Raw genomic sequence first — 25,695 nt, forward strand, 5'->3', positions numbered from 1 at the left:
CAATTGAAAACACCTCATCTACACCCACATCCTTTCATGATTAATATTTAAATCTATTTTTATTTGGGAGCAGATTTGATAGAGGTGTTCAAAGTCATTAAGGGTCTGGACTATCTTGGGAGAAACTGTTTCTATTGGCGGAAGGATCGAGGATCAGAGGACACAGAATTAAGGTGATTGGTAAAAGAAGTAATGGCAATATGAGGGAAAATAACTTTACGTTGTCAGTGGTTAGGGTCTGGATTGCACTGCTGGAGAGTGTGGTGGAGGCAGGTTCAATTCTGGCTTTCAAAAGAGATCATGATCTGAAAAACAAAAAAAAAATGCAGGGTTATGGGGGAAAGGCAGGGGAGTGGGATCAGGCGTGCTGCTCTTGCAGAGAGCTAGCACAGACACGACGGGCCGAATGGCCTCTTGCACTGTCATTATTCTATGATTATTTAAACGCCGATGAACATTGCATTTAAGGTTTCACTCGGACACAGCCTGAATGTTGCAGTATACGCTGCCTGGCATCTTTTTGTGTGTGTGCTTGCAATCACCTTACCAACAATACAGTCAGTGTTAACAAAGAGCTGTGCAAAGAGCCACAGTGCAGCTGTGTAATATCCTGTGATCCACCCACTGGAAATGGAGGGGCTTTGATTGACAGGGCAGGCGGTGCAAGTGAATGTGTGTTTGTGTGCTGCTTTACCCTGTGAACTGGCGTGAAGCTGTGGTAAAGCAGGCAGGCTTTCCCTATTGAGTCTCTGCATTTCGTTCAGTTTGCGGCTGCTGTAGTGGAGACCACGTAGGCTTTCCCGGGCAGAGGCACTGGCTTGTGATATATCTGCTCTTTTCTTTTTTTTGTGTGTGTGTGCTCGCATTTTGGTTGAATGAACGATGGCCCCATCCAGTTACCTGTCCAGTTGGCCCCTGCTCCTAACCCTGCTGCTGGGCGCCCTGCCTCCCTCTCTCCAGGAACAAGAGGATGAGCACAGCAAACACCTTTACAACGCCGAGCTCTTAAACCACGCCGTGCAGATCGCTCCTCACTTCATCATGTTCTTTGCACCTTGGTAAAGTTTGGCATCTCTTTTCTCTCTCTGTCTTTTGTTAACCATTTATTGTACATAATCAGATTTTCTTTCGTTGGTATTGGAATTTGGAGAAACGAAAGTTTGTAGCCAAAAAAGAAAAGTTGCCGGCATGGGAGTTTAAAATCCCAGCACAGTTTCCTAATAAAAGTTGGGGGGGGGGGGGGGGAAGCAAAGGGGCAGTTTACTAGAAGTTCTACTATTTGAAGTGTTAACTCTGTGTTTTAAGTTTCATTGCAGCTCCTAATGTGCTGTGTGTGTGTGTGTGCCTGTGTACGTGGCATACGACAAAGGATGGAAGATTACGTAACAATGTTTTACAAAAAAAACCTAACGATCCGTTTGTTTACCGGGGCGAAGTGCTTTTGGTAACAATTGTGAAAGGAAGTGACCCGTGTTTGAAACGCTTCCAGTGCGCTCTCATGGAGTGGCTGCAAACGTAACTGGGTTTTGCAGCAGTGTAACCCCCCTCCGACCACCCCTCCTCCGCTCCCCATCATACATTTACATTCTCAGAATCAAACTGTTCCTGTCCCCTACACTTCCTTGTTTCTGAGTTCCCATTGAATGTGTGGATGTGCAATGAGAGCTCCTCATGACTCAACACTTGAGCTTCTTCCAATTTATGCTGTCCCTTATGTTACATTGGTTGCTGATCTCTGAAAACTCTGTGCAGACATCAATTTTTATTTAATGGTTTAAATGTATTATATCAATTCCTCTGGGCGGCGTTTCTGAGTTGTATCAATGCCAGACATGTAGTTGAACATGGCTGATTTTGAATAATTATAAGAATGCTTTGAAGTGTTTTTGCACTGTTATTGTGTCCTGATTTTCAAACATGTACATTTTTTTATTACAGTTATCCATTTAATTCAAAATGATAGGAAAGAGCAGACAGACTACCTTATTTCTTACCAAACAGTAGTTGATGCCAGATCAATTGTTAGTTTTAAACCCTAGATTGATAGAAAGGTCTTAAGGGATATAGGGCAAAAGCAGGTAAATGGAGTTGGTTGAATGGTGGAACAGGCTTGAGGAGGCTGAATGGCCTCATCCTGTTCCTGTGACCCCCTTCCTATAACCTAATTCGAAGTTTCAGTAACAATTTTGTCTTGGTGGGTTTCTGTCTCCCTACTGTATTAGTTTCAAGACTTAAATTCAAATAAACCCCAACTTCTTGGAGTAGATTCACACTCTGATTGGACTGCACCAACTGGTCTGATATAACTTGACATCACCTAAAAAATTCAGTTGATATAATTAGAATTGGGGAATACGTTGACTGTAGGGCTGGTGATTTGTTTGAATTTAAATCTGAAACTAATGCAGAGATGGTTTGACTTTGAATGTAGATAACATCTGTGATGTACTGTAGTACAGGCAGAATAAATCACCTGTACTGCCAAACAGGAGATTCTTTTTAAAGAGGCTCAGTGAGTGTTCATGTGTATGTGGATGAAACATGTCTATGTGTATTGCATATCACAGGAAATGTTCGACTATGTATAGTAAAATCCTTTAATGAATTTTCCTTCCCTTGAACGATTGTTGTCAGAGATGCAGCTCACATCTGTTAATTTAAATGGATAAAATGTGCGGCATGTAGTCTCGAGTGTATGTGGAAACATTTAGGTCTGAGTTGGAATATTAATTTCCACTTAAGCTGGCAAACTCTCATTCAACATTCCGACTGAGTTTTCTCACTTTAGATTTATTGGATTTACTAGGTAATCTGGATGATTTATAACTTGAGGGATGGGGGAAGTTGTAGAGTCTGGCTGGGTAGGGAGGGAAGAAGGTGCACAGTTGGGTCAATCTGAACGTGAGAGACTGAGGAACAGGATGATGTTTGGAGAGAAGGCAAGGGTTAAAGTCTGACTTGTTGGTTTGAAAGTGATATGTTTACCATCAGGGGAAGAAAGTTCACAATTGGCCCTAGAGGTTATATGCTTTTCTCATGGATGTGAGATCTCACTCGGCTTTGCTTCATATTTGGCATTTAATACTGCACGCTAGCACAGATACATCAGAAAGCACAGAGACACATTACATACATTAATAGACACATGCACATTAAAGTTGTGATTGTATTCTGTAGGTGCATCTTTTTGTTTGATTGTCATACATCAGGGAGCAACTGCAAATCAGACTCTACCTCTCTAAACTATAATGTTAAGTTGCCTCCTTCAGTCTTTTTGACTTTTTTAGTTTCATAACAATCTGCAACTGCTGCTGATTTGAATCTCGAAGAGTTACCTGTGTTTATTCCTGCATTTCACATGGCATTGCCACTGGGATCAGTAAGAAAGAAGCTGGCCAGTAATCTGCTCCTCAGTATCAGGGAGAGGAAGGACTAAAATGGTATTTGAAATAACAGATGTTACTTTGCTATACCGGATCCTTCTTATCTACTTACAGTTTCTGCAGCTGTTTGGGAGAGACAGAATGGTGTATGTGATTAATTTGATAGGATCTTTTAGTCCTTAAAAGTTGTTGATTTGCTTCACGCGACTGGGATGATTTTAACTTTGTGAAAACGGTACAGAGATTTGCCAATTTCTTTTACATCACATGCAATATTTCTTTCGATTGAAATAAAAATCAAGGAAGGTGTAAAAGGGCTAATGATTTTCTATTATCCATTTTACACTATCAGAGCTAAAGTGGCTCCCACTGTTGTTTAAAGTCTTTGTGAAAAGTACCATTGTCTGAGCAAGATGTGCCAGCCTTAAAGTTAGTACGCTCACTCAAGCATTATGGAAAAGTGCACTGAAACATTAGCATGCAACGGATGGAGTGGTAAGGCACGAGTTTGCGCCTGTGATCAGCAGAATGAGAGTCAGCAATTACAGACAATGCTGAGGTTTTACCTTGGGGAACTGCAGTCCAAAGCACCATCTCCAGGTATGTCCTGTTCCACTGGCAGGACTGATACACCACTTGCAGGGCAACAGTGGTATACAGTCAGGTGGACTGATCCTGTGGCTGGAGGTCCTCAGCATCGATTCACATGAAGTCTCATAGCTGCAGCGCAAACATGGGCAAGGAAACCTCCTGCTGATTACTACCAACTTCCCTCCCTCAGCTGATGAATCAGTGCTCCTCCATGTTGAACACTACTTGGAGGAAGCACTGAGGCACATCATGTACTCTGGGTGGAGGACCTCAAATGCCCATCACCAAGAGTGGCTCGGTAGCATCACCACTGACCAAGCTTCCTGAGTCCAGAAGGACATATCTGCCAGAATGGGCCTGTGGCAGGTAGTGAGAGAAACAATACGAGGGGAAAATCCTAGTTGATCTCACCCTCACCAATCTACCTGTCACAGGTGCATCTGTCCATGGTGATATTGGTAGGAGTGACCACCGCACAGTTTTTGTGGAGACCAAGTCCCTTCTTCACACTGTGTGCACCTTCTGTTGAGTTGTGTGGCATGACCGCTGTGCTAAATGATGGGGAACAGATCTAGCTGCTCAAATTGGGGCAACCATGAGAGGCTGTGGGCCACCAGCAGAATTGTATTCAACCACAACCTGTAACCTCGCGGCCCGGCATATCCCTCGCTCTGCCATCAAGGCAGGGGAGCAACTCTGGTTCAATGAGGAAGCTGCAGAGCATGTCAGGAGCAGTACCTAACACTGAGGCGTTCACTCTGGTGAAACCACAATACATGATTACATGCATGCTAAACAGTGGAAGCAATGTGCTATAGACAGTTAAGTGATTCATTACCAATCGATCAGATGAAAGTCATGAATGATGGTGGGCAATTAAGCAACTAACTTGAGGAGGAGGCTCCATAAATGTCCTCATTTGCAATAAGTCAGAGCCTAGCATAAGTGAAAAAGACAGGACTGAAGCGGTCGCAGCTATCTTCAGCCAGAATTGCTGAGTGGATGATCTTTCACTGCCTTCTCCCGAGGTCCTTCCCATTATAGATATCAGTCTTCAGGCAATTTGACTCCCCCGCCCCACATCTCAAGAAACAACAGCTGAATACTGGATACAAGGTAAGCTACGGGTTCCAACAGCAACCCGGCTGTAGCATTGAAGACCATTAACACGTTTCTTTCTTTCTACAGTTCTGTTCTTTCACAAGTAGAGTGCATGTGAATGAAGTAACATGCATCAGAGAAGCCTGTGTATGGTTAGCACAAGCTTTAGATTTTAATCCCATTCACTTTACAGTTATACTGAATGTGTTGTATATTCTCAACAGGTGTGGCCATTGTCAGAGACTTCAGTCAACGTGGAATGAACTAGGGGACAAATATAACAACATGGAAAACCCTCCGGCAAACGTAGCGAAAGTTGACTGCACCAAAGATACGCAGACCTGTTCAGATCAGGGAGTCCGTGGATATCCTACGTAAGAGGGGTGTTTTTAAGGAGATAGGCGGGGGGGGGGAGGGGGGGCTGGGGCCTTTAATTGAAAATGTTTTTAAACACCACGCGGGTCCTGAAAAAGCCAGTCACCTACTCGGGGTCATTCACACACTACCCGCACTTGTTAGGCGTCTGTACTCTCTCTGAAGATGTCAGTGATGTACAAGTTTTATTCATTTTGGATCTTGTTTTTGATTTGGTGACAAGAGGGGAGCGATCCTGCGCAAAAGTCTGGGGTTTTTAGTTGTGCAATATTTAGTGAGTGCTGATTTATATTAAGTCTGTCGTTTATGCAGCTTTATTTCTACAATTGTTCCTGGCAACCAGGCTGATAAATTTGTAAAAACAAGAAAACCAAATGATTGAATTGATAAAATGTGCTGTCGGGTGCAGTGTTTTCTGTAAATATTTATTCATATTGTCAGCAGACCCAGGGAGATGGCCCACATTGGAATGTGGGAAATCATTGTTATAGTAATAACGCTGCTCTGATGTAATCTGCAGATTTGTTACTGTGGCGAGCTGCAACCAACTAAACTGCATTTAAAACACAATTTTAATTATCTCTGTTAACACTTTACATGCTTGGTCAACCCACACAGCCCCCGCCAATAAATTTTGAAAGATCTCTTGGTCACTGTGACATACCCAGCGTCTTTCTACCTTCTAATCTTACCAGATGCTTTGTGCAAAAAATGTTTGTTTTTTTAAAAACCAAATAGCATTTTGGAACTAATATTAGATATGTAACCAGTTTGCTACGTGGGTTAATCGTTTTTTAACATACAAACATATGAATTAGGCCACTCAGCCCCTCGAGCCTGCTCCGCCATTCAATAAGATCATGGCTGATCTGAATGTAACCTCAACCCCACATTCCTGCCTACCCCCTGATAACCTGTCACCCGCTTGTTAATCAGGAATCCATCTGCCTTAAAAATATTCAAAGACTCTGCTTCCACCGCATTTTGAAGAAGAGGGTCCCAAAGACTCTCAGCCCTCTGAGAGAAAAAATTTCTCCTTACCTTTATCTTAAATGAGCGACCCCTAGTTCTAGATTCTCCTACCAGAGGAAACCTCCTCTCCACATCCACCCTGCCAAGACCCCTCAGGATCTTAAAGGTTTCAGTTAAGTCACCTCTTACTCTTCTAAAATCCAGTGGACACAAACCTAACCTGCCCAACCTTTCCTCATAAGACAACCTTCCTAGTCTTGGTATTAGTCTAGTAAACCTTCTCTGAACTGCTTCTAATGCATTTACATCTTTCTTTAAATAAGGAGACCAGTACTGTACACAATTTTTCTGATTATCCATTAGACTGAAGTTGTTCAGACCTGACCAGGAGGCAGTGAAATATCAGGGACCACGAGACCTCCAATCGCTGGAAACCTGGATGCTTCAAACTCTGAATGCTGAACCTGCTGTAAGTCTTTAGGAAATCACTTAACTCTTGCAGTCGGAAATGCTTTAGAATGGAGACTGTCACTGAGAAATCATAGTGGCTACTGTGCGTTCTTATGACCAACTTGTTCTCCTCTTCCTGGACAAAACATGGGATATAGCTCATGTTTGTTTGCATGTTTTTTTAACAAAACTTTCAGACTGTCAAACTGTCAGCTGTGTTGTTACAACTAATCTACTTTCATCAAGGAAGCTACTGTTTGTGCCTTAAGCAATAACTGTTTCTTCGAGTGGTTCTAGATGAGGTGTGAATGGCAGGATCACAACCACCCGAGCGCAGTGTATAGGGATCAAGAAAGAAACAAGAAAAAAATGCACCAGCAAAAAGACATGAAACAAAATGGGGCTAAGGTTATGATCTAAACTTGTCGTACTCAGTGTTGAGTCCAGAAGGCTGCAGGGTCGAAAGATGAAGTGCCATTCCTTGAGCTTGCGTTGAGTTTCATTGGAATACGGCAACAAGTCAAGGACAGAAAGGTCAGTCTTGAAGCAAGGTAAAGAAACGAAATGACAGGTGAAGCTAGGGGTCACGCTTGCGGACTGAATGGAGGTGTCAGTAAAGTTGTCACCCAACCTGCGTTTGGTCTCCCCAGTGTAGAGAAGATATTTCATTGCGTCTGTCATTATACTTATTGTTTTATCTCTACCACAGAGATTAACAATATTGTAATACAGTGCGAGTGGCGATTGTTAAAAGCCTCAAATTACCTACAATAGTACAAAGTTAAAAATGCAGACAATATTTTTAAGTGTACAGTGGTTTTAATATCATTATTAAGGTCTAGAGTCTTAATCAATATAATCCAATCCAGTCCAAAAAATGGAACAAATTAACAGCTCCATGCATGTTTCTTTAGATATTAACTAGTCTTTCCCCATATTAATTCGTAAATTGGGGAAATACCAGTCTCCCTGGAACAGCTGTTTGTTTTTATAGCTTTGCTGGAGTTCAATTATGGCTTTGTTTCAGGTCCATAATGCTTCAAAAAAACTATAAGAAGAAAAGAAATCAAACTGCTGCTTGCTTGATTTTCCCTGTTTAACCCATTCTGTCTTCCACAATCTTATTTGAATTCTTAGTCTAATTTCTGCCTTATTCCAACTTCTGTGTAGCCTTTTATTTGGAAAAATCCTCTACACATTTCACTTAGCCTGTTGGTGAAGGGGTTGCAAGTGGACAAACATAAATTCGAAATGATGTACGTGTTCTTTTCAAAATGGCAATCATAGCGTATGGTGAACAGATAAAGTTGTTCTGTAGGAGTCTCTTGAGAGTTTGGTTTTTATAAAATTCGTAAAAGGGAAACTCATGGTTATAATGACTCAGTAGCTCAACAAGCTAACCGTTAATTTTGAATCCAAGAACGTGAGCAATTGTGGATCACCCTCAGCTTCTTGTCTTCCCTATTCTTGTTCTTTTCCACCAGCTTGAAAGAAATGAGCACTATGACCTCTTCATTATGAAATGTGTGGAATAACTTTTATTCATTGCGATATTGAGGCCTGTCTGGATAATTCACAAGAGTTTGAAATCAAATGAGGAGCTTTGGGTTTCCATCAGCTAATTATACATTTATTAAGGTCTGGTTTTTGTGGCCTTGACTCTGAAGTCCAAATGATGGTGTTCGAAGTCCATTACTTGCTTACTCTGTTGACCACTCTGGACAGTTTTGTGTAAATTAATTGCTACTTTTTCCCCCTCCATCCCAACATTCATTAACTCAGCCTGCTCAATTAAATGCAAGTTTTTGTAAGCTGCTCACTGTTGAGAAAGACCAGGAAAAGGATAATTCCTTAAGTTTGCACTTGGAAAATAATATTGTAAATTCATTAGGATTGCCTCATGTTGCGTGTAAATGGATATTTATGTGTTTTCTCAAACTTGACATCAGAGGGTCACTGTGGGTGGATAAGGAAGCTTGGTTGCACAGTAATATTGCAGTGTTCAGGCACCAAAGCTGACCAAGTCTCTCGATATCAGTTCCTTATTTTCAGAAGGTGCAACTTCATATTTAAAGAGCAATAGATAGGAAGGGGCTATTGTGCTGAAAGTCATTTGCATGCCTGCAGGAGAAATATGCAAATATGTTACCCTGTAACACCAGCAGTCAGCGAATACCGTGATAACCCTGAGTTACAGCAAAAGCAGTGAGGGGATTTGAATGGCAGGATCTTTGTTTTGCATTGACTGATCTTGATGTGCCCAATTTCGGCTTATTTCTGTATTAAAATAGCCTCGAGAAATTGTAGCAGAATGGAAAAAATCTGAACGTCCAATGAGGATAGGAGTTTGTCTGGCAGTGATGACTCCAGTGTTGAATAAGTCAACTGACCTTCCCTGTATAATCACCTGTGATGAGTGGCTACTTGGGTGAGTTACTCTTCATAATGAAGGAACAGGAGGGATCATTGCAGATCGACACTTCAACTCTATTTACCTGACTTCTCTCCATATCCCTTGAAACCTTTAACCGATAAAAATCTATCACTCTCAATCTTGAAATGTTTATTTGTCCATTCATCCAGTGAGTTCCAGATTTCCATTACATTTTATGTGAAGGAGTACTGTCTGGTTTCAATCCTAAATGGGCTCACTCTTAATTTTAAGATTATGTCTCCTTGTTCTGGTTTCCTTATTGAATCCCTTAATCAGTTAGATACCCACTTAGCCTCCTAGACTCAAGAGGATGCAAGCTAAGTTTATGCAATCTATTCTCATAATTTACGCCTTGGTATTTGTATAGAACTCTATCCCTGCATGAGACAGCACCCTCAAAACAAGAGGGGACAGAATTGCCCAATTTACTAGCCTTGGTCACGTATTTGTTTGAAAATGGAATCTGTTGTAATGGGGGAGTACTCTGACTGTCATTGTATGTGCTATTTGGATTATTCCCGCCAGTGTTACTCACCGACTTAAGAGGTGATTGTGTAAGATCTGTCTTATTGTAACTCTCCTTTCAAACTTTCCTCCCCATGGGAATTCCAGCTTGTGGTTTCCTGCCCAATCATTTTATGAGTTGGAAAATTCTGGGGTAGCTGATGCAGCAACAGAAAGTCCCACTCTGTACCAGAGAGCTCAGTGACTCCGGCAAGTGCTATCCTTTGGCCTGTCACATCTACATGCTGTCCCTAAATGGTTTAGATTGACTCCATGCCTGGTAATAGAAGAATAAAATTAAGTACTTTTGGAGAATACTCACCTTTTGTAAAGTTGCAAAGGTGGCAACCATTTGTTCATAACAAGGTCCAGCAAACAGCAACCTCTTCAGTCATGTTGTTTGAGGGATAAATTTTAGCTGGGAGGTGGGGGCGAAAACCCCTGCTCGTCTTTGATCTGAGTTCAGGGATTTTTTACGCCATCCGAGAGGGCAGATGGGGTCACGGTTTAATGTCTTCATTGATCTCTGACAGTGCAGCGCTCCCTCAGTACTGCACAGTGTCAGTTTAGGTGTTTGTGCTCAAGTTACTTGAGTTGAACTTGAGCCCACAAACATCTGCCTCAGATGTGTGAGTATTATCACCTGAGCTCAGGCTAATACTTGAAGCTTTTGATTTAGCGCCTGAAATTATAACCTTGACGTGATATTGAAACTCCAGCAGCCGGCCATTTTAACAGTTGCCCCAACTCGTTCACAGCATAACAGAGCCAAAGAGAGGTGGAATAATGGCTGCCTTGGGCTGCTGTTGCTTTGAAGGCTGCACTGAAGTATTTCCTGCTCAATATTTCCATGGGCTCTATTTTTAAGAGGGTAACTGCCCAAGGACATGCTGATGAATTAATTACCTTTGTAACACCTACCATAAATTTGTGAAGCATAGGCAAGTAAGCCCGAGGAAGGAACAGCTGTGGAGTCTCAAGGCTGTAGTGTTTTCACTAGGATTTTACCAAGGCACAATGAATGAGTGTGTAAAAGCTTTGTGTCCCACATGAACTGTGAGAAGTGACTAATGTTCCATGATATATTTTTGCCCTTTAAAGCTTGCATTACATGTGGAGAGAATATCTTGAGGTACAGAGCAATAGTATGAGAAATTTACTCTAGAGTTAAGACAAAATAAGGCAAAGAATTCAGCCTCAGACAAGTGGCATATTGCTCATTAAAATGTACTGGTTTAAATTCTGTTCCCCAGAAACCCCACCTGCCCAGGATTATGTTGCTAATCTCCTAAACGAACCGACTGATGCTTAAATCTAAGCACAAGAAATGGCCTCTCTTACTGAGGTCATATTTCTGGATCTATTGTATCCATTTTTGCCTTCCTTCCGAACCCTGTCACCCATTAAGCTTGTCATCCTTTAGGAATTGATGTGGTCCCCTTATGAATGTGTCAGCGTAATTAGTATTAATTAATATCTGCTGCTTTTGCTGGGAGTCTGCTCTGTAAATTGAACAAGCTTAAGCTCAAAAGACGTACCTGGCACAGCATTGGGCTTTAGTCCTGACAATGAGTTGCTGCCCTTGGCAGTCCAAGTTGCTTCCCTTTGTTGGGTAAGTTCTTAAATTTGGCTGTTCCCTATGAGACCTCTGGGTGAGCTTCTCACCCGGACCTGAAAGAGTGGATACATGACATTACCTCATGTAGCTGGATTAATTAAGTTTGGGGTGAGAGAATGAGTGGAGAGGGCCGTACACCAGTCTGTCTGTAGTAAGGGAAGAAGTATTTTGATCAAACGCAGCATTAAGGAGATGAAGGGTGAAGTGTGTTGTCCAAAGAAGAGATGCATTTCCTTTAGGGTCAAATACCTATTGCTAAATTTGTACTTACGGTGCAGTTTTATCTCCCAATAATTTAGAAATGAAACCCTGATTTAAAAATGTTATTTATTCTTGGTAGCAAATAGAATCTGAAGAGGAACCTCCCACGGTCCCAGAAGCCAAGCAGGGCTTGTATGAACTATCAGCTAATAATTTCAAGCTTCATACTACACAAGGTATGTTTTACACCAGGTTAAGTATTTGTTTGTTTGGTGTTTTTAGGTCTGGATGTGCAGGGGCTCCATTATGGCCTTTTAATCCCTGTTAGAAGGTTGTAGAATAACTCATATTCCTAGTATAAAAGCAAAATACTGCAGATGCTGAAAATCTGAAATAAAAGCAAAGTCCTGGAGAAACTCAGCAGGTCTGGCAGCATCTGTGGAGAAAGAACAAGAGTTAACGTTTTGAGTTGATTACGCCTCTTCTTCAGGAATGACCAGCTCTGAAGAAGAGTCATATTGGATTTGAAACATTAATGCTGTTTCTCTTTCTACAGATGCTGCCAGACCTGCTGAGTATTTACAGCACTTTCTGGCTTTTATGTATCTTGTTTGATTCTGAGAATGGTGGTGCAGTAGTAATGAACTGGGCGAGTAATCCAGATGCCTGGGCTAATGCTCTGGGGACGCTGTTTCAAATCCCATCTCAGCGGCTTAGTGGAATTTAAATTCAGTGAATTAATATATTCATAATTAATGATCATGAAAATACTGGATTGTTGTATAAACCATCTGCCTCACTAATATCCTTTAGGGAAGGAAATCTCTCATCCTTATCCCGTTGGCCTACATGTGACTGTAGACCCACAGCAATGTGATTGATTCATATCTGCCCTCGGAAATGGCCTAGCAAGCCACTCAGCTGTATTAAAACTGTTACAGAAAAGTTGAAAAAGAACCTTAACACAGTGCCGTGGGTGTATCTGTACCGCATGAATGGCAGTGGTTCAGGAAGGCTGCTCCCACATCCTTCTGAAGGGCATTTAGTAAAGGGAAATAAATGCTGGCCTGTCTGCGATGTTTACATACCAAGAATGATTTTTTTTTTTAAATTGTGTTAAATGAGTCCCACAACAGACTCTCAAATGTGAATGATGGAGCTTCAGTTCCTCTTTTTAAAGGAAGTGGCTGTTTTTTTTATTTTTTTGGAGTGACCACTTCAAAACACGGCTTTCCTTTGAACCATACAAGTAGGCCATCAGGAGGAGAGAATTTGCAATTACTATTTCACTGCTTTAATGGTAGCTACATTGTTAACCTTTTGTAAAGATAAACACTGTACTGGATGAGCGTGTTAACCATTGGTAAACTTGCTATAGTCCTTCGAGTGCGTGTGACTCTTCTTCGATCTGAAGAAGAGTCATACGGGCTCGAAACATTATCTCTGTGTGTGTCTCTCTCTCTCCACAGATGCTGTCAGACCTGCTGAGTTTTTCCAGCATTTTTTGTTTCCGTTTCAGATTTCCAGCATCCGTAGTATTTTGCCTTTATATTACTGCTAAAGTCCTGATTGGTTGACGTGTGTTAATGGTTTGAAGGAAGGTATATGGTTGCTCCTCCGAGAACCGTCCGTCCAATGCAAGCACGGGAATCTAAAAGAAATCAGGCTTTCCCTTGTGTGCTTCATGGAGTCATATAAAAATATTCAAAACAATTAGACTCCTACCAGTAAGTTAGTACAGATTACTGATGTTAGACAGCCATTGGGCCAGCTAACAGTTGGATTTAGTACAAAGGAAGTTGGAGCAAATAATTAAACCTAATTACAATACGTTCATTATGAAGGAAAGAATTGTACTTTGGGAGAATAAGGCATGTTTCTCTCCCATCTGTGTTTGGGCTCTCCATGTTTTCTGTCATCTTTCAAATGGGCACTGTGTGGTTTGCAAAAATATTCCAGTGTGACAGAATACGGACTCTCTGCCTGACCTCCTTGTAAGAAGTAGCTTACCCTGACTGCCTGACAACATTGAGAACTTGGACCTGCAGGGGATTATGAATGAGCCTCTGCTTTCAGTGCCCTGCGGCTCCCGTGTGTACTGTTTACAGGACGCACAGTAGCACCTCCCAACCTGTTGCCTCTACCGCTTAGGCTGGTGGGTTCACCATCACCTCCAGGTTCCCCTCCAAGTCACATCTCACACCACCCTGACTTGTACATATAGTGCTCTTCCTTTATCGTTTTTGGGTCAGGGCCTCGGGAATGCCTACCCGACAGCATTGTGGGAGCAGCTGCATCACACGGACTGCAGCACCTCAAGAAGAAGGGCCCACCTTCTTGAGGACAACTGGAGACGAAGCTGGTTTTGTCAACCGTGCCCCCACAACCTGAATAATTAAAATACAAAATGCTGTCAGTTTGCCTCAGTTGGTAACACCCTGTGCTGTTGGGAGAACGTTTTCCCTCCCTCGCACTTCCTTTCCAGGTGAATTCTCAGGAATGGTGTTTAGACTTTCGTGTGTTTTCTTTTAAAACAACTTCTTGTAACGTGCGATTTAAAACAAATACTTTCCAGGTTTTCACTTTATCAAGTTCTTCGCTCCCTGGTGTGGGCACTGCAAAGCTCTGGCTCCAACCTGGGAACAGCTGGCATCAATGTTTGAGCATTCAGACGTGAAAATTGGCAAGGTGGGAGCATCAAAAGTAACAGGAAACATTCTTTCCAACAGAGTTTTGAAGAGTACGCTTAACAAGTTGTGCGCATTGCTGTGTTTACTCTAGATCACATTATTTGATAGAACTGCTTGATTGTTGATGAGGATATGTTTGATGGAGAGGAGTACAGTCTGATAATCCAATACATTATTTGCTATTATAAAGTCAATTCAAGATTAGTGCAAATTGCAGGGACTCTTTTCACCATTCCCCCCACACCCCCTTCCTTGAACACTATAATACCAGTGAACATAATTATTGGGATATAGAAATTAGTGGGGTGAGGAAGAGAAATCACAATGATGGTTCTCTGTATTCCATCTTGGTTGCAAACTTTATCTGGGAATCTCTCATTTGAAGCCCCCGTGTTACAAATTCATTGGGGCGCATTATTGTTCCAACCCTGACGTGTGCACTCTTTAGGAAGTGCTTTTCGAGGCTGTTGTGGTTGAGTAAACCCTGCAACTCTGAAAAGTGGTAGGATTGATCACTGAATCCTAATTGTGCCCAACCCCATGCCTATTCTCAAAGCCCGATTCCATTAGTGAGCTTTAAAGCCATTGGAACAGAACTGTTTGTGATTCAGTTGTTGGGGTTGTCTAGGATACTGGAGAAGCATTAACTGCATACTGTAAACCTGATTTTGAAACCCATGAGTGATATCATGTACAAAATTGTCCTGGAGACCCTCCAGCTAAATCTTCTCTCACTATCCTGAGAAGCCACAGTAGATCAAGGGTCATTTGACCTCCTACAGTGGTTGTCACTAAACCAGGGTACTTTGGTCAGTCATCAATTGCAGCCTTTTACCATAATTAACAACGTTGAGAGGTGAGCACTCCCTCAGGAAATGCTTTGGATCTAAGGTATAGATATCCCTATACAGTCCTTGACACATCAACAGGCTCTAGCTTTGAGCAATATGGCTGGCTGGGAACTATTTCAATTTGTGCTATTAATCTACTCTCCAACATAAATAGGGCGGTTTGCCCAGTTAAAGGGGGGTGCACAGCCCACAGACTGCCAGCCCTTTCACTTAAATTTTCTTCCTGATATAACTTGCATGTCAAAATTCCAGAAAAATAATTAGGCAGAGTTCACTTTAGATGTCGAAACCTCTCAGTAATTTGTTCACTTTCTGACTGTAGCCTTTCCTCTGCAATATTAACTCTCTTGCGATCTAATTCTAGGTTGATTGCACTGCCCATCAGCAGTTGTGCTCTCAGAACCAAGTGCGTGGGTACCCGACTCTACTTTGGTTTAAGGATGGTGAAAAGGTAAGTGTAATTTTTATTTTAAATTGTGTGTGACGGATTTCTCCTCCCTCCTGGCCTGATTCAATAACATGTGCTGCCTTCCATGTATCTTAGCACATTAGGAACTTCAGCTGAGCTTTCAGACTGTCTCAATTCCAAGGGATGGTCCTTGGTGCTTAATGTGTGCAGAAGTGATAACCAAAGCTTATCTAACATGGTAAAACCTGTCTGCGTTGGAGTGGACAGATGTCCAACTTCCAGGCAGAATCTGTTCTTCACTCCACTAAACACTGTGGAGCACCTTCTGTATCAAACTGTGTGCGCACACATATGCAAGTGTATAATGATGGAAGAGGCAAGGGAAAGGAATTCTATGGGGGAAAAGTGCATGACATTTGCTGCCTTTTGACTGTGATCGTAACAATCTCTTTGGATATTCTACTTTTTTACTGTTCAGTTGTGAAGAGTGGTAAAGTGTGGCTTTTTGAGAATATTTTGAACCATAAAATCCCTCTCCAAATGTTCAAATGAATTCAGTGTTGCCCCTTTCTCAGGTTGATCAATACAAGGGAAAGAGAGACCTGGACTCTCTAAAGGAATACGTGGATTCCCAGTTAAAGGTAGCTGAACCTTCTGAAGAAGATCAGGAAAGTGATGAACATATTGAGGAAGAGGATCGACCGGAGGAGGAGGAGGAGGAGGAGGAGGAGAAGGAACCGGTATTTAAGATATTTAGGGTGGTTTCAGACAGAGAAACTGCAAGGGCAATGTGGTTTTAGCCTCTTTTTGCTCTACAGTTGGGGAATTTCAGTTCTTTGAGCACTGAATTCGTTCATTTAACGATGTTTCATCAAACTAAAATGCTCTCTTCCAATCTTTATAAGCGTTAGTGTCTGGTCACTGAACAAAGTTAATATGTGCCTTTCATGGTCTTGATTTGTTTGTGTTAGTCCTTGGTAGGAGATAGTTTGCAGGTTTAAGCTGGTTAATGGTGCTTGTAAGTAGATTATTGAAATCAATACATTTTTATATGGGGGGGGGGGGTGCCATGGTGGAAAATTCACCTCAGCTGAAAAATGTTCATGTTGTGCTAAGCAACATGCAACCCTTTTTTTCAAGAGGAAAAACCTTAAACTCAGTTAATTTAGTTTTTCTTTGATAACTCTGGCCCTAATCTACTGCCCAATTTAAACGTGCAATAAATAGGTTTTCATTTCAGATGTTGCTTCTAAATTTAGGCTTGTGAAAACAGTAAATAAACTGCACTTGAGAAATTCTGTGTTGTGAGATTAAACAGGTTGATACCTAATTAGAACACGAGGTATCAGGAAATGTTTTTCAAAGGTTTCATCTGTAGATATTATTTTCTTTGGGGATTTTTCTATGCAAAGACCCGAAAGGCTAGATGTAAAAATTAGCCGTATCACATCACAGTGGGTGGTCCATTTCTGTCCACTGTTCCCCACAGACTGGAGTTCTGTATCCCAGATGTGCTGTGATGGCGAGACCAGGTACCTTCCCCCTACATTTGAGAGGGACGCACTGGCTAACTTAATGGATGAAAATGAAGAATTATGGAGGTTTCTCAACTTGGCATCCGACAGGGCCCAAGTTATGCCACTGGGGACCTTAAATGGGATGGAATAAGAGACTTTAGGATTCTTTCAGTCTAAAGCTGTGACGTGCATGCTTTACACTCATAATGACTGTTTATATTTTTCCCTCATTGCAGTACAGTGTGCTGACCTTGACTGAGAGTGACTTTGAGCAGATCATAGCCATGGGGGTGACATTTGTGAAGTTTTATGCTCCCTGGTAAGTAATATGTTCTTCTGTGATTTATTAATGGAGGGAAATATAGGCCAGGTCAAAAGGATCAAGCGGGTTAAGTTTATTCAGAGAACTCCCAGCCCTAATTAGTGTGCAGGCGAGAATTCATAATCTTGAAGCATTTCATAGTTTGGCTGCTGAAGGGAATATCTTTTCCTGTAGGGTTTTTGGTTAAAAAGGAGTTGGGATTTGACGTTGTTGATTCTGTCCCACGGTAGAGAAATTTCTGGCTAGAACATTCTGCAGTGTGGTGTCCTGGAAAGCCACATGAGGGCTCTGTGAGGGATGAAATGCTGGCAATAACTTGTCACTTCAGCTATTGCCCACATGCCCCTTGGAAACCTTCCCAAATTTCTGATGCATTGGTAATAAAAAAAAATTGAAATTGTAACCCACATAGGAGCCACATTGAGTGGGTGGGCTCACCAATTCCACAGTGGGTGGGGGGTCTCTAGATGTCACTTACTTACTTTCCTGCTGTGGAAGGAGAGCCAGCAAGAAGATTCCAAGTAGCATGTTCCAGCTAGTCTCTTTCTACAAATCCTCCTACCCCCTGATGAACCGTCCTGTCTTTTCCTCTAGAACTTTCTTCTACTCCTTCCCCTCCAGGTACCATGCCTAAGAGGGTGTTGTCAACCATGGGTTTCGATCGGATTGGTCCATGATTATGCTTGGCAAAGTACTGCAGTGGTTTGCTGTTGCCTTCTGCAGTATGGACGACCAGGAAACTCTCCCATTCTTACCGCCTGCCATCAGGCACATTGGAAGGATTTACAGGCCAATAATCAACCTATTTGGCTACATTATGGATGCACCTTCTGTGGCCATCAAATCCTGATATAAGGCTGAACTTGGAGCCTTTGGCCCAGAGGTAGCGATGCTACCAATGCGCCACAAAACCTCTCCAGGACTTTCTACTAGGTCCTGTAAATAACTGGGCACGATCACAAATGGGTTAATTCAAGTGTAGATTTGTAAGCTTTGGTCCCACAATGGGACTTGAGCAACTTTCTAACTCTTGTGACATAACAGAGCCTTGGAGTCTTTCTGCGGAAACTCAGCAATGGTTTATGGGTTTGTATTTGTGGGAAGGAGGAAGAATGGGGGGAGTGGCTGTGGTTTGTGGTGGGGGGGGGGTGTGGCTTGGCACACCACCTAGTGGCTAATTTCAGTATGGCATTAGCAGTCTTCAGAGCAGGCTGCACCTTTCAGAAAGGGGATGTGCACATCAGAAAACACACTTGAGAGGTTTGGCCCTCAAATAAATGTTGATATAAGGACCACAATGTTTCCTTCAATATAAAGCTGTCAGCTTAATGAACATGGCAACTGAATCTTGAATTTGTGAAATGCCATGTAGTTTTGGAGACAAGTGAGATATCTTAGTGGGCACCAGTACTTTGAACATCATCAGTAGTTAAAAGACCCCTTGTCTACAGTGTTGACTTGTAAAAAGCTTCCCTGTTTCTGTTCTGCTGTGGGTTAACTCTCTTTTGGAAATGAGGGTGCAGGATCCTTGGAGGTGTGGCAATATTTACAGGAGGGGGCCCCTCCACACTTGTGCAACAGTTTACAGTAAAAACTAAGATATTCGTTTTTGGACACTTCTGCTCAGCACATGGAAGAAGTTTTGCACTTTTAACATTACCTCCACCTGTAATCCACACACTCTCTATCTTTGTCAATAGGTGTGGACATTGCAAGAGTCTAGCACCAACCTGGGAGGAACTTGCCAAACAAGAATTCCCTAGTCTAAATGATATCAAAATTGCAAAAGTGGACTGCACTGAACAGCGTTCCCTCTGCAATAAGTACTCGGTAAGTAAAAAAAACTATCAGATGTTGAAAAGTAGTAGTTGGCGGGTGACTTTCCTTTTTTAGTTTGTCATTTTCCATGTGGTTCAAAGTAGCAGCATTGCTAAAACCGCAGTTCTTTCTTTGCAAGGTTTATTTAATTTTATGTGGCTGGCTTTCAAAAACTCGTGAAGGCTATAAAATACAGGCTAATCAAGGCTGAATTTCTCACTCTGGTTGGGAATACTGCGCAGTAGCAAGAAGTGTATCCAGCAGCAAATACAGCAAGGTCAGCTCACGGATGGACTGTTGCACATAGAATGGTAGGCCTACCACATGCTGCTATTGAGCAGTGTTGATGTCTGCTCATGGGTAGGTGAGTAAATAAATGCTTTTTTGTTTCTAAATTATGTGGACAATATTTTAAGCTGACAGACCTCTTTCCCTGTCCCCACTTTCTCTCTAGGATTTTGAATTTTTAAAAAAAATCAATAAAGAGCAATGTGTCTAAACAATGACAACTTTTTTTGCAAGCTATCTTGTGCCAGGGTTTTGATGTGCTAGATTGTGCTTTGTCTCTGTCAGTCTTGTTCTACATTTGGTAGACACTTTTTTTTAATGTTGCATTTTGGTGCCAGTGTGTTGTATTACTGGACAGTGTGCTATAAATTCTATGGTTTAAGTGGGCTAGAGAAAGAATTAGTTTAGTGAAAGGAGTTTTAGGTTGACCATTAGGCTTCAATTTAAATGAATTCTACAAGGATCAGTCATGGGCAGAAAATCATACACTACTTGGTTTCTAATTCTCTTTGAGGTCTTGGCCTGAAAGCACACCTCCCTCACAGCGCTGCAATCTCCAACATGGGTAGTTTTCTAACACTTAAAGAAGAATAGAATCGCAAAAGGGGTGGCACAGTGGTTAGCGCTGCTGCCTCACAGCTCCAGGGACCTGGGTTCGATCCTGACCTCGGGTGTCTGTCTGTGTGGAGTTTGCACGTTCTCCCCGTGTCTGTGTGGGTTTCCGCCGGCTGGTCTGGTTTCGTCCCGACATGCTGGTTAGGTGGTTTGGCTTTGGTGAATGTGTGTGTGTGTGCGCGCCCTGTGATGGACTGTGGCATCCCATCCTGGGTGTACCCCTGCCCATTGCCTGTCAGGATAGGCTCTGACTCCCTGTGACCCTGAATTGGATGAGGCAGTTCTGGAAAAATAAGTGAGTGAGGATCACAGAAGCTTCTGGTTAATTGTGAATGAGAGTGACTGCCTTTGGCATCGAGGCAGCATTTGACCGAGTCTGGCATCAAGGAGCTCTGGCAAAACTGGAGTTATTGGGAATCGGGGGAAAACTCTTCACTGGTTGGAATCATACCTAGCACAAAGGAAGATGGTTGTGGTTGTTGGAGGTCAATCATGTCAGCTCCAGGACATCACTGCAGGAGTTCCTCAGGGTAGTGTCCTCGGCCCAACCATCTTCAGCTGCTTCATCAATGACCTTCATTCCATCGTCAGGTCAGAAGTGGGGATGTTCACTGATGATTGCACAATATACAGCAACATTCGTGACTTCTCAGATACTGAAGCAGTCCATGTCCAAATGCAGCAAGACCTGGACAATATCCAGGTTTGGGCTGACAAGTGGCAAGTAACAGTCATGCCACACAAGTGCCAGGCAATGACCATCTCCAACGAGAGAGAATCCAACCATTGCCCCTTGGTGTTCAATGGCATTACCATCACTGAATCCCCCACTGTCAACATCCTGGGGGTTACCATTGACCAGAAACTAAACTGGACTAGCCATATAAATACTGTGGCTATCAGAGCAGGTCAGAGGCTAGGAATCGTGCGACAAGTAACTCACCTCCTGACTCCCCAAAGCCCGAACGTCATATACAAGGCAGGAATGTGATTGAATGCTCCCCACTTGTCTGGATGAGTGCAACTCCAACAACACTCAAGAAGTTTGACACCACCCAGGACAAAGCAGCCTGCCTGATTGGCACCACATCCACAAACATTCACTCTGTCTGGAATGTGTACCATCTACAAGATGCACTGCAGGAACTCACCAAACCCACAACCACTACCACCTAGGACAAGGGCAGCAGATAAATAGGAACACCACCACCTGGAAGTTCCCCTCCAAGTCACTCACCTTCACTGTCACTGGGTCAAAATCCTGGAACTCCCTCCCTAACAGCACTGTGGGTGTACCAACACCACATGGACTGCAGTGGTTCAAGAAGGCAGCTCACCACCACTTTCTCAAGGGCAATTAGGATTGGGCAATAAATGCTGGTCTAGCCAGCAAAGCCCACATCACATGAATGAATTTTTAAAAAATTATAAATCTATTAGAATCTTAATGTGGTCATGATGTCGAGACCCCTAACTATATTCAACGCTGTGTATTTGGCTTAATGGCCATAAAATCTAATTCTAAGCAATGGTGACTTCTGACTGGAGGATCCAGCACCCTTTTTCGTAAAGTTAAATAAATGTTTTCAGTTCAGCACAAAACAAAGGGCCTTAACTTATTCTCTCAAATTTTTCCTTTGCTTGAATATCATTTTTTCCACTTAGAAATGAGAAGGGCATTATCAGAACACATAGTTAGGGGGCAGTTACTGTGTTTGTACTTTGCTCTACCTGAGGGGTTAACCTTTTGCTGGGCTACGGCCCCACCAGCATCAGCCACTGTGATCCAAGTGACGTTTTGTTTGAACTCTGCCGGTGAATGTCGGAGGTTATCTAATCACGTGCTGGGCTTTTGTCCTGTCCTGTCCTGTCAACTTTCAGTAGGTGTTCCTGGATCGAGGTTGCAAATAGGAAATCCTTTGCTCTTGTAAAGAGTTCCTAAGAGATCGTCTATGAGATGCACTAGGAAACTGTAACAAAGATCAAATGCTTGTCAGCAGATGCCTTCCTATGATATCATTTAGATCAACTTTTAGTATTGGTCCAAGGCAATGTAGGGAGGAGGCGGCCATTAGGCTCCTTGAGCCTGCTCCATCCTTCAGTAGGATCTTGGCAGACCTGATTGTGGCTTTACCTCCACTTCCCATAGCCTTTGACTCCTTTGTGGGTCAAAAATCTGTCTAACTCAATCATGAATACATTCAGTGACCCAGCCTCCACTGCCCTCTGGAAGAGAATTCCAAACATGAACGACCTTTGGAGAAAAAAAAATCATCCATACTGCAACCTTGTTCTAGGTTCCCATGAGGGGAAACATCCACCCTGTCAAGTCCCTTCCAAATATTATATTTCAATAACATCACCTCATTCTTCTAAACTCCGAGTGTAGACCCACCCTGCTAAAACCTTTCGTTAGGTTCATCCAAAGGAATCAGCCAAGCAAATTTTCTCTGAACTGCTTCCAATGCAAGTATATTCCTCCTTAAATAAAGAGACCAAAATTGTGTACCATTCTCTAGCTAGTGAATCTCTGACTTGGGATTGGAGTGTAGTCAATATGGATTTTCGAAAGACACATTAAGCTTGGCTAATTTAGTTGATCACTGGCCGTATAGATAGACATATTTTCAGAAAGTAATACATAATGAAGAACTGGTTACAAAGGTTGAGCCCCATGGTAAGTGTAGTGGCTGCTTTGAGGACTGGCTTAAGGATCAAAAAGAGGAAATGAAATGGACATTTTTCAGATTGATAGTTATGGTTAGTGTTATGTTCCACGCACAAGTGATTTGGACAGTGGTGTGGAATAATTCATAGGTTAGGAGATTTTTTTGTCATCCATTGGCCATGGGAAAATGTTGAAGGGTATAGGAAGAGTAAGAGGGTGGAGTTAGCGTAGATAATTCTGATGTGGATATTGCATAAGTGGTGATCACCTGTGATTTCCTATTGTTTAACAGCACTGGCTAGAGTTTAACATTCATGGGTTGTATATGTGATATTCTATAACTTGATTTCCACTCTCGGGTCTATAATACATAAAATTAATGGCTTTTTTTTAAGAAATGTGTTTGTTTTTTTTAAGGTCCGTGGTTATCCAACATTGTTGCTGTTCCGTGGTGGTCAGCAGTTGAGTGAGTACAACGGGGCAAGAGATTTAGAAGCTCTTCACACCTTTATCCTACAGCAAGCCAGAGATGAACTGTAAAACTGTGTTGCCCAACCACCACCTCGTGTCACTGTTTACAAGAATTAAGTGGTTATTTTTTAATGTGTAAACTTTTCTGTTGTCATCAGTGTATGTACATAAAGGTTAATGCCAACTTACCCACCTTCTACAAGATGGAGGTTGGCTGCAGCTTTCACCAGATAGTGGTGCCTTCTATGTATGTGGTACTGAAAGGTGAGATTTCACTTATTCCGTCACCCCTGTCTGCCATCTTTTAACACTTCTGTGGATGTGGTTCATGTGTAGTTATCAGACAATCATGTTACATCAGTTGTATCTGATTAGCAATGACAATACGGTGGGGAGAAAACTAAACAGAATACCTCAGTGTATCACTAAGCCACGTTCACTTGCACAAGTTAATAAAAAGGAAGTCAAGCCAGTTTATTATGTGAGCGAATGATAGTGTTGTAGTGTGTGAAAGTTTGTATTGAATAAAACAAGAGTGTGACTTGCAGTACCAGACAATATCCTTACGAGGATTAAGTAAATTAGTTGAAGGATGAGCATTTCAAAATTCACTGAGTGAACAGAACTGGATAACGTTGTAGTTACCATTTTATGTGGTAACACGTTGCATCCCCTTTTGAGTTCCAATTTGTGGGCTAAAAATCTCCAGGAACACTCTGCTCTCAATTGCATTTAATGAACGCATTTTCTTTTTGAAAACTGTGCACTAGAGAAGGTGGCTGAAAGTGGTTGTTTTTCATTTCATGCCAATTTTTAAATTGAAAGGTCCCAAAATGAATTAAAGCATCAAACAAGCCAAGTAATCGATTAAGCTGGTGGCCATTGTCAGAGCACTTCTTGAAAGAAAGAACGTGAGTGCTTGAGAACGCAGCCCCAAAGATGCATAACTATTTTACTATACATGCAAATTGAGTGAGCAAACTGTAGAGGAAAACCACTTGATTTTAACATTGTTTATTGTTAGCATGTGTGTATGGAGAATGAATTGTTCTTCAAGAGGGGTGGGGGAGCAGTAAATGTGTGTGTGGTTGGCACTTAGCTTTTGTATAAAACGAATCATTAAACAAATGTGATACTATGTCAACAGTTTACACTACTTGGCAATTTCTAATAAAAATTTCTTAACAAAATGATTGTCCAGAGTGCGTCTTATAAAAGTTAACGTGCAGAGTCTGTCCAAATGAGGGGCTGCAATGAGGTGGCGTTGCAGCTTTCCCTAAGGCTCGAGTCTGAAGCGGTAAAAGTTTCCTTCCGAACCACATACACTGCATCTTCCACCCTCTTAAAACACAGTGACTGCTATCGCCATCATTACAGCCCCCAGTTAAAACGCGGTTACCAAAAAAAACCCAAAACAAATAAATTACATTTTATGAAAACTATGTACAAAATATATTACAAAAGCCTTTTTAAGTAGAAACCTTTTTTTAAAAAAAAAATTGTAAACATTATTTACAGAGGTATTGCTCCAGGGAATCTTATATCGCTATGCATTGAGGATGTAGTTACTCTCCAGTAGTTTTAGGTCAAGATGAACTTCCTTGTCCTTTTAATGACAGCCACATGCTCTGACCACCATGTTCCTGTACTTTTTCAATATAACATTGGAGCTGTCATCGAAGAAGAGGACAGAAATTGCATTCAGCTTGGTAGGAGCACAGCAGGGTTTTGGAATGTAGTCTGGGTTCATGAGATGGACCTAAGGTCAAAGAAATTCAAAACCTTTTAGGTCTATGCACTCAAACGCACCCCATAATACGCTTTCACGCTGCCTTTCGTCAAACTCCAGCAGCTGCTGTATGCTTTTTAATGTAAGATTTGACTTGCAACATTGGTATCAAATGCTACATTCAGGCAGTGAAGTCAAGAAGTATTCTCAACAAAAAAAAAATACTCACATAGCATGGAACCTTGACAAAACTGCCCAAAGGTTGGTCCTTAAATAATAGGAATTTAAGTGCCTGAGTCTTTACTGTGCAGTTAGCAAGCGTCCTGACATCATCGCACCATAGTTAGGTGAGTTGGCAGTGTGCCCGCTGACACTTTAATGGCCTTAATAGGCCTTAGTACTAATTAATAGCAATTTTTCACTGGCAGGCTCTGCATTTTTGAGGAAACTTTATCCATGGGCAGGATGAGATTTCTGACATTAATTAAAAAAAACGTCTTATGCTTCTGTTCATGTCAGAGTCCTGTGTGGGGACATTTCCCACCCACCCCCGCCCCCCCCCCCCCCCCCCCCCCCCCCCGAATTTTCAAAACCTTTAATTTTGATTTTAAAACTCTTCAGCTCCCTGAGGCAGATCCCTGCCTTCAGGGAGATTTCAGTGCGCACTCCTCCGCGCATGCGCACACTT

At 42.1% G+C, this 25,695-nt stretch overlaps 2 protein-coding genes across 2 annotated transcripts in view; one reads left to right on the forward strand and one right to left on the reverse strand.

Moving 5' to 3' along the window:
- Positions 1-706: 706 nt before the first annotated feature.
- On the forward strand, positions 707-24,468 carry txndc5 (thioredoxin domain containing 5). Its single transcript, XM_041189394.1, has 10 exons — positions 707-1,058; positions 5,300-5,449; positions 6,786-6,891; positions 11,769-11,865; positions 14,205-14,317; positions 15,535-15,621; positions 16,155-16,319; positions 17,333-17,415; positions 19,119-19,248; positions 23,225-24,468. Exons 1-10 carry the CDS (start codon positions 883-885, stop codon positions 23,345-23,347), a joined length of 1,230 nt encoding a protein of 409 aa, XP_041045328.1. The 5' UTR covers positions 707-882; the 3' UTR covers positions 23,348-24,468.
- The window catches only part of bmp6 (bone morphogenetic protein 6), a 122,129-nt gene continuing 120,522 nt past the window's right edge, over positions 24,089-25,695 (reverse strand). The window contains exon 7 of the mRNA XM_041189393.1: positions 24,089-25,037. Within this exon, the coding sequence (XP_041045327.1) occupies positions 24,888-25,037 (150 nt within the window). The 3' untranslated portion in view covers positions 24,089-24,887. The remainder of the gene's footprint in view (positions 25,038-25,695) is intronic.

Source organism: Carcharodon carcharias, chromosome 6 (assembly GCF_017639515.1).
Source record: "Carcharodon carcharias isolate sCarCar2 chromosome 6, sCarCar2.pri, whole genome shotgun sequence".
NCBI classification, from domain to species: Eukaryota; Metazoa; Chordata; class Chondrichthyes; order Lamniformes; family Lamnidae; genus Carcharodon; species Carcharodon carcharias.

Excerpts from the sequence above, each read along its gene's own strand:
- txndc5 (XM_041189394.1), top strand. The coding sequence starts at position 883 with ATGGCCCCATCCAGTTACCTGTCCAGTTGGCCCCTGCTCCTAACCCTG. Across the intron at positions 1,059-5,299 it reads ATCATGTTCTTTGCACCTTG|GTGTGGCCATTGTCAGAGAC; the intron begins GTAAAGTTTGGC and ends TATTCTCAACAG. Across the intron at positions 14,318-15,534 it reads CAGACGTGAAAATTGGCAAG|GTTGATTGCACTGCCCATCA; the intron begins GTGGGAGCATCA and ends ATCTAATTCTAG.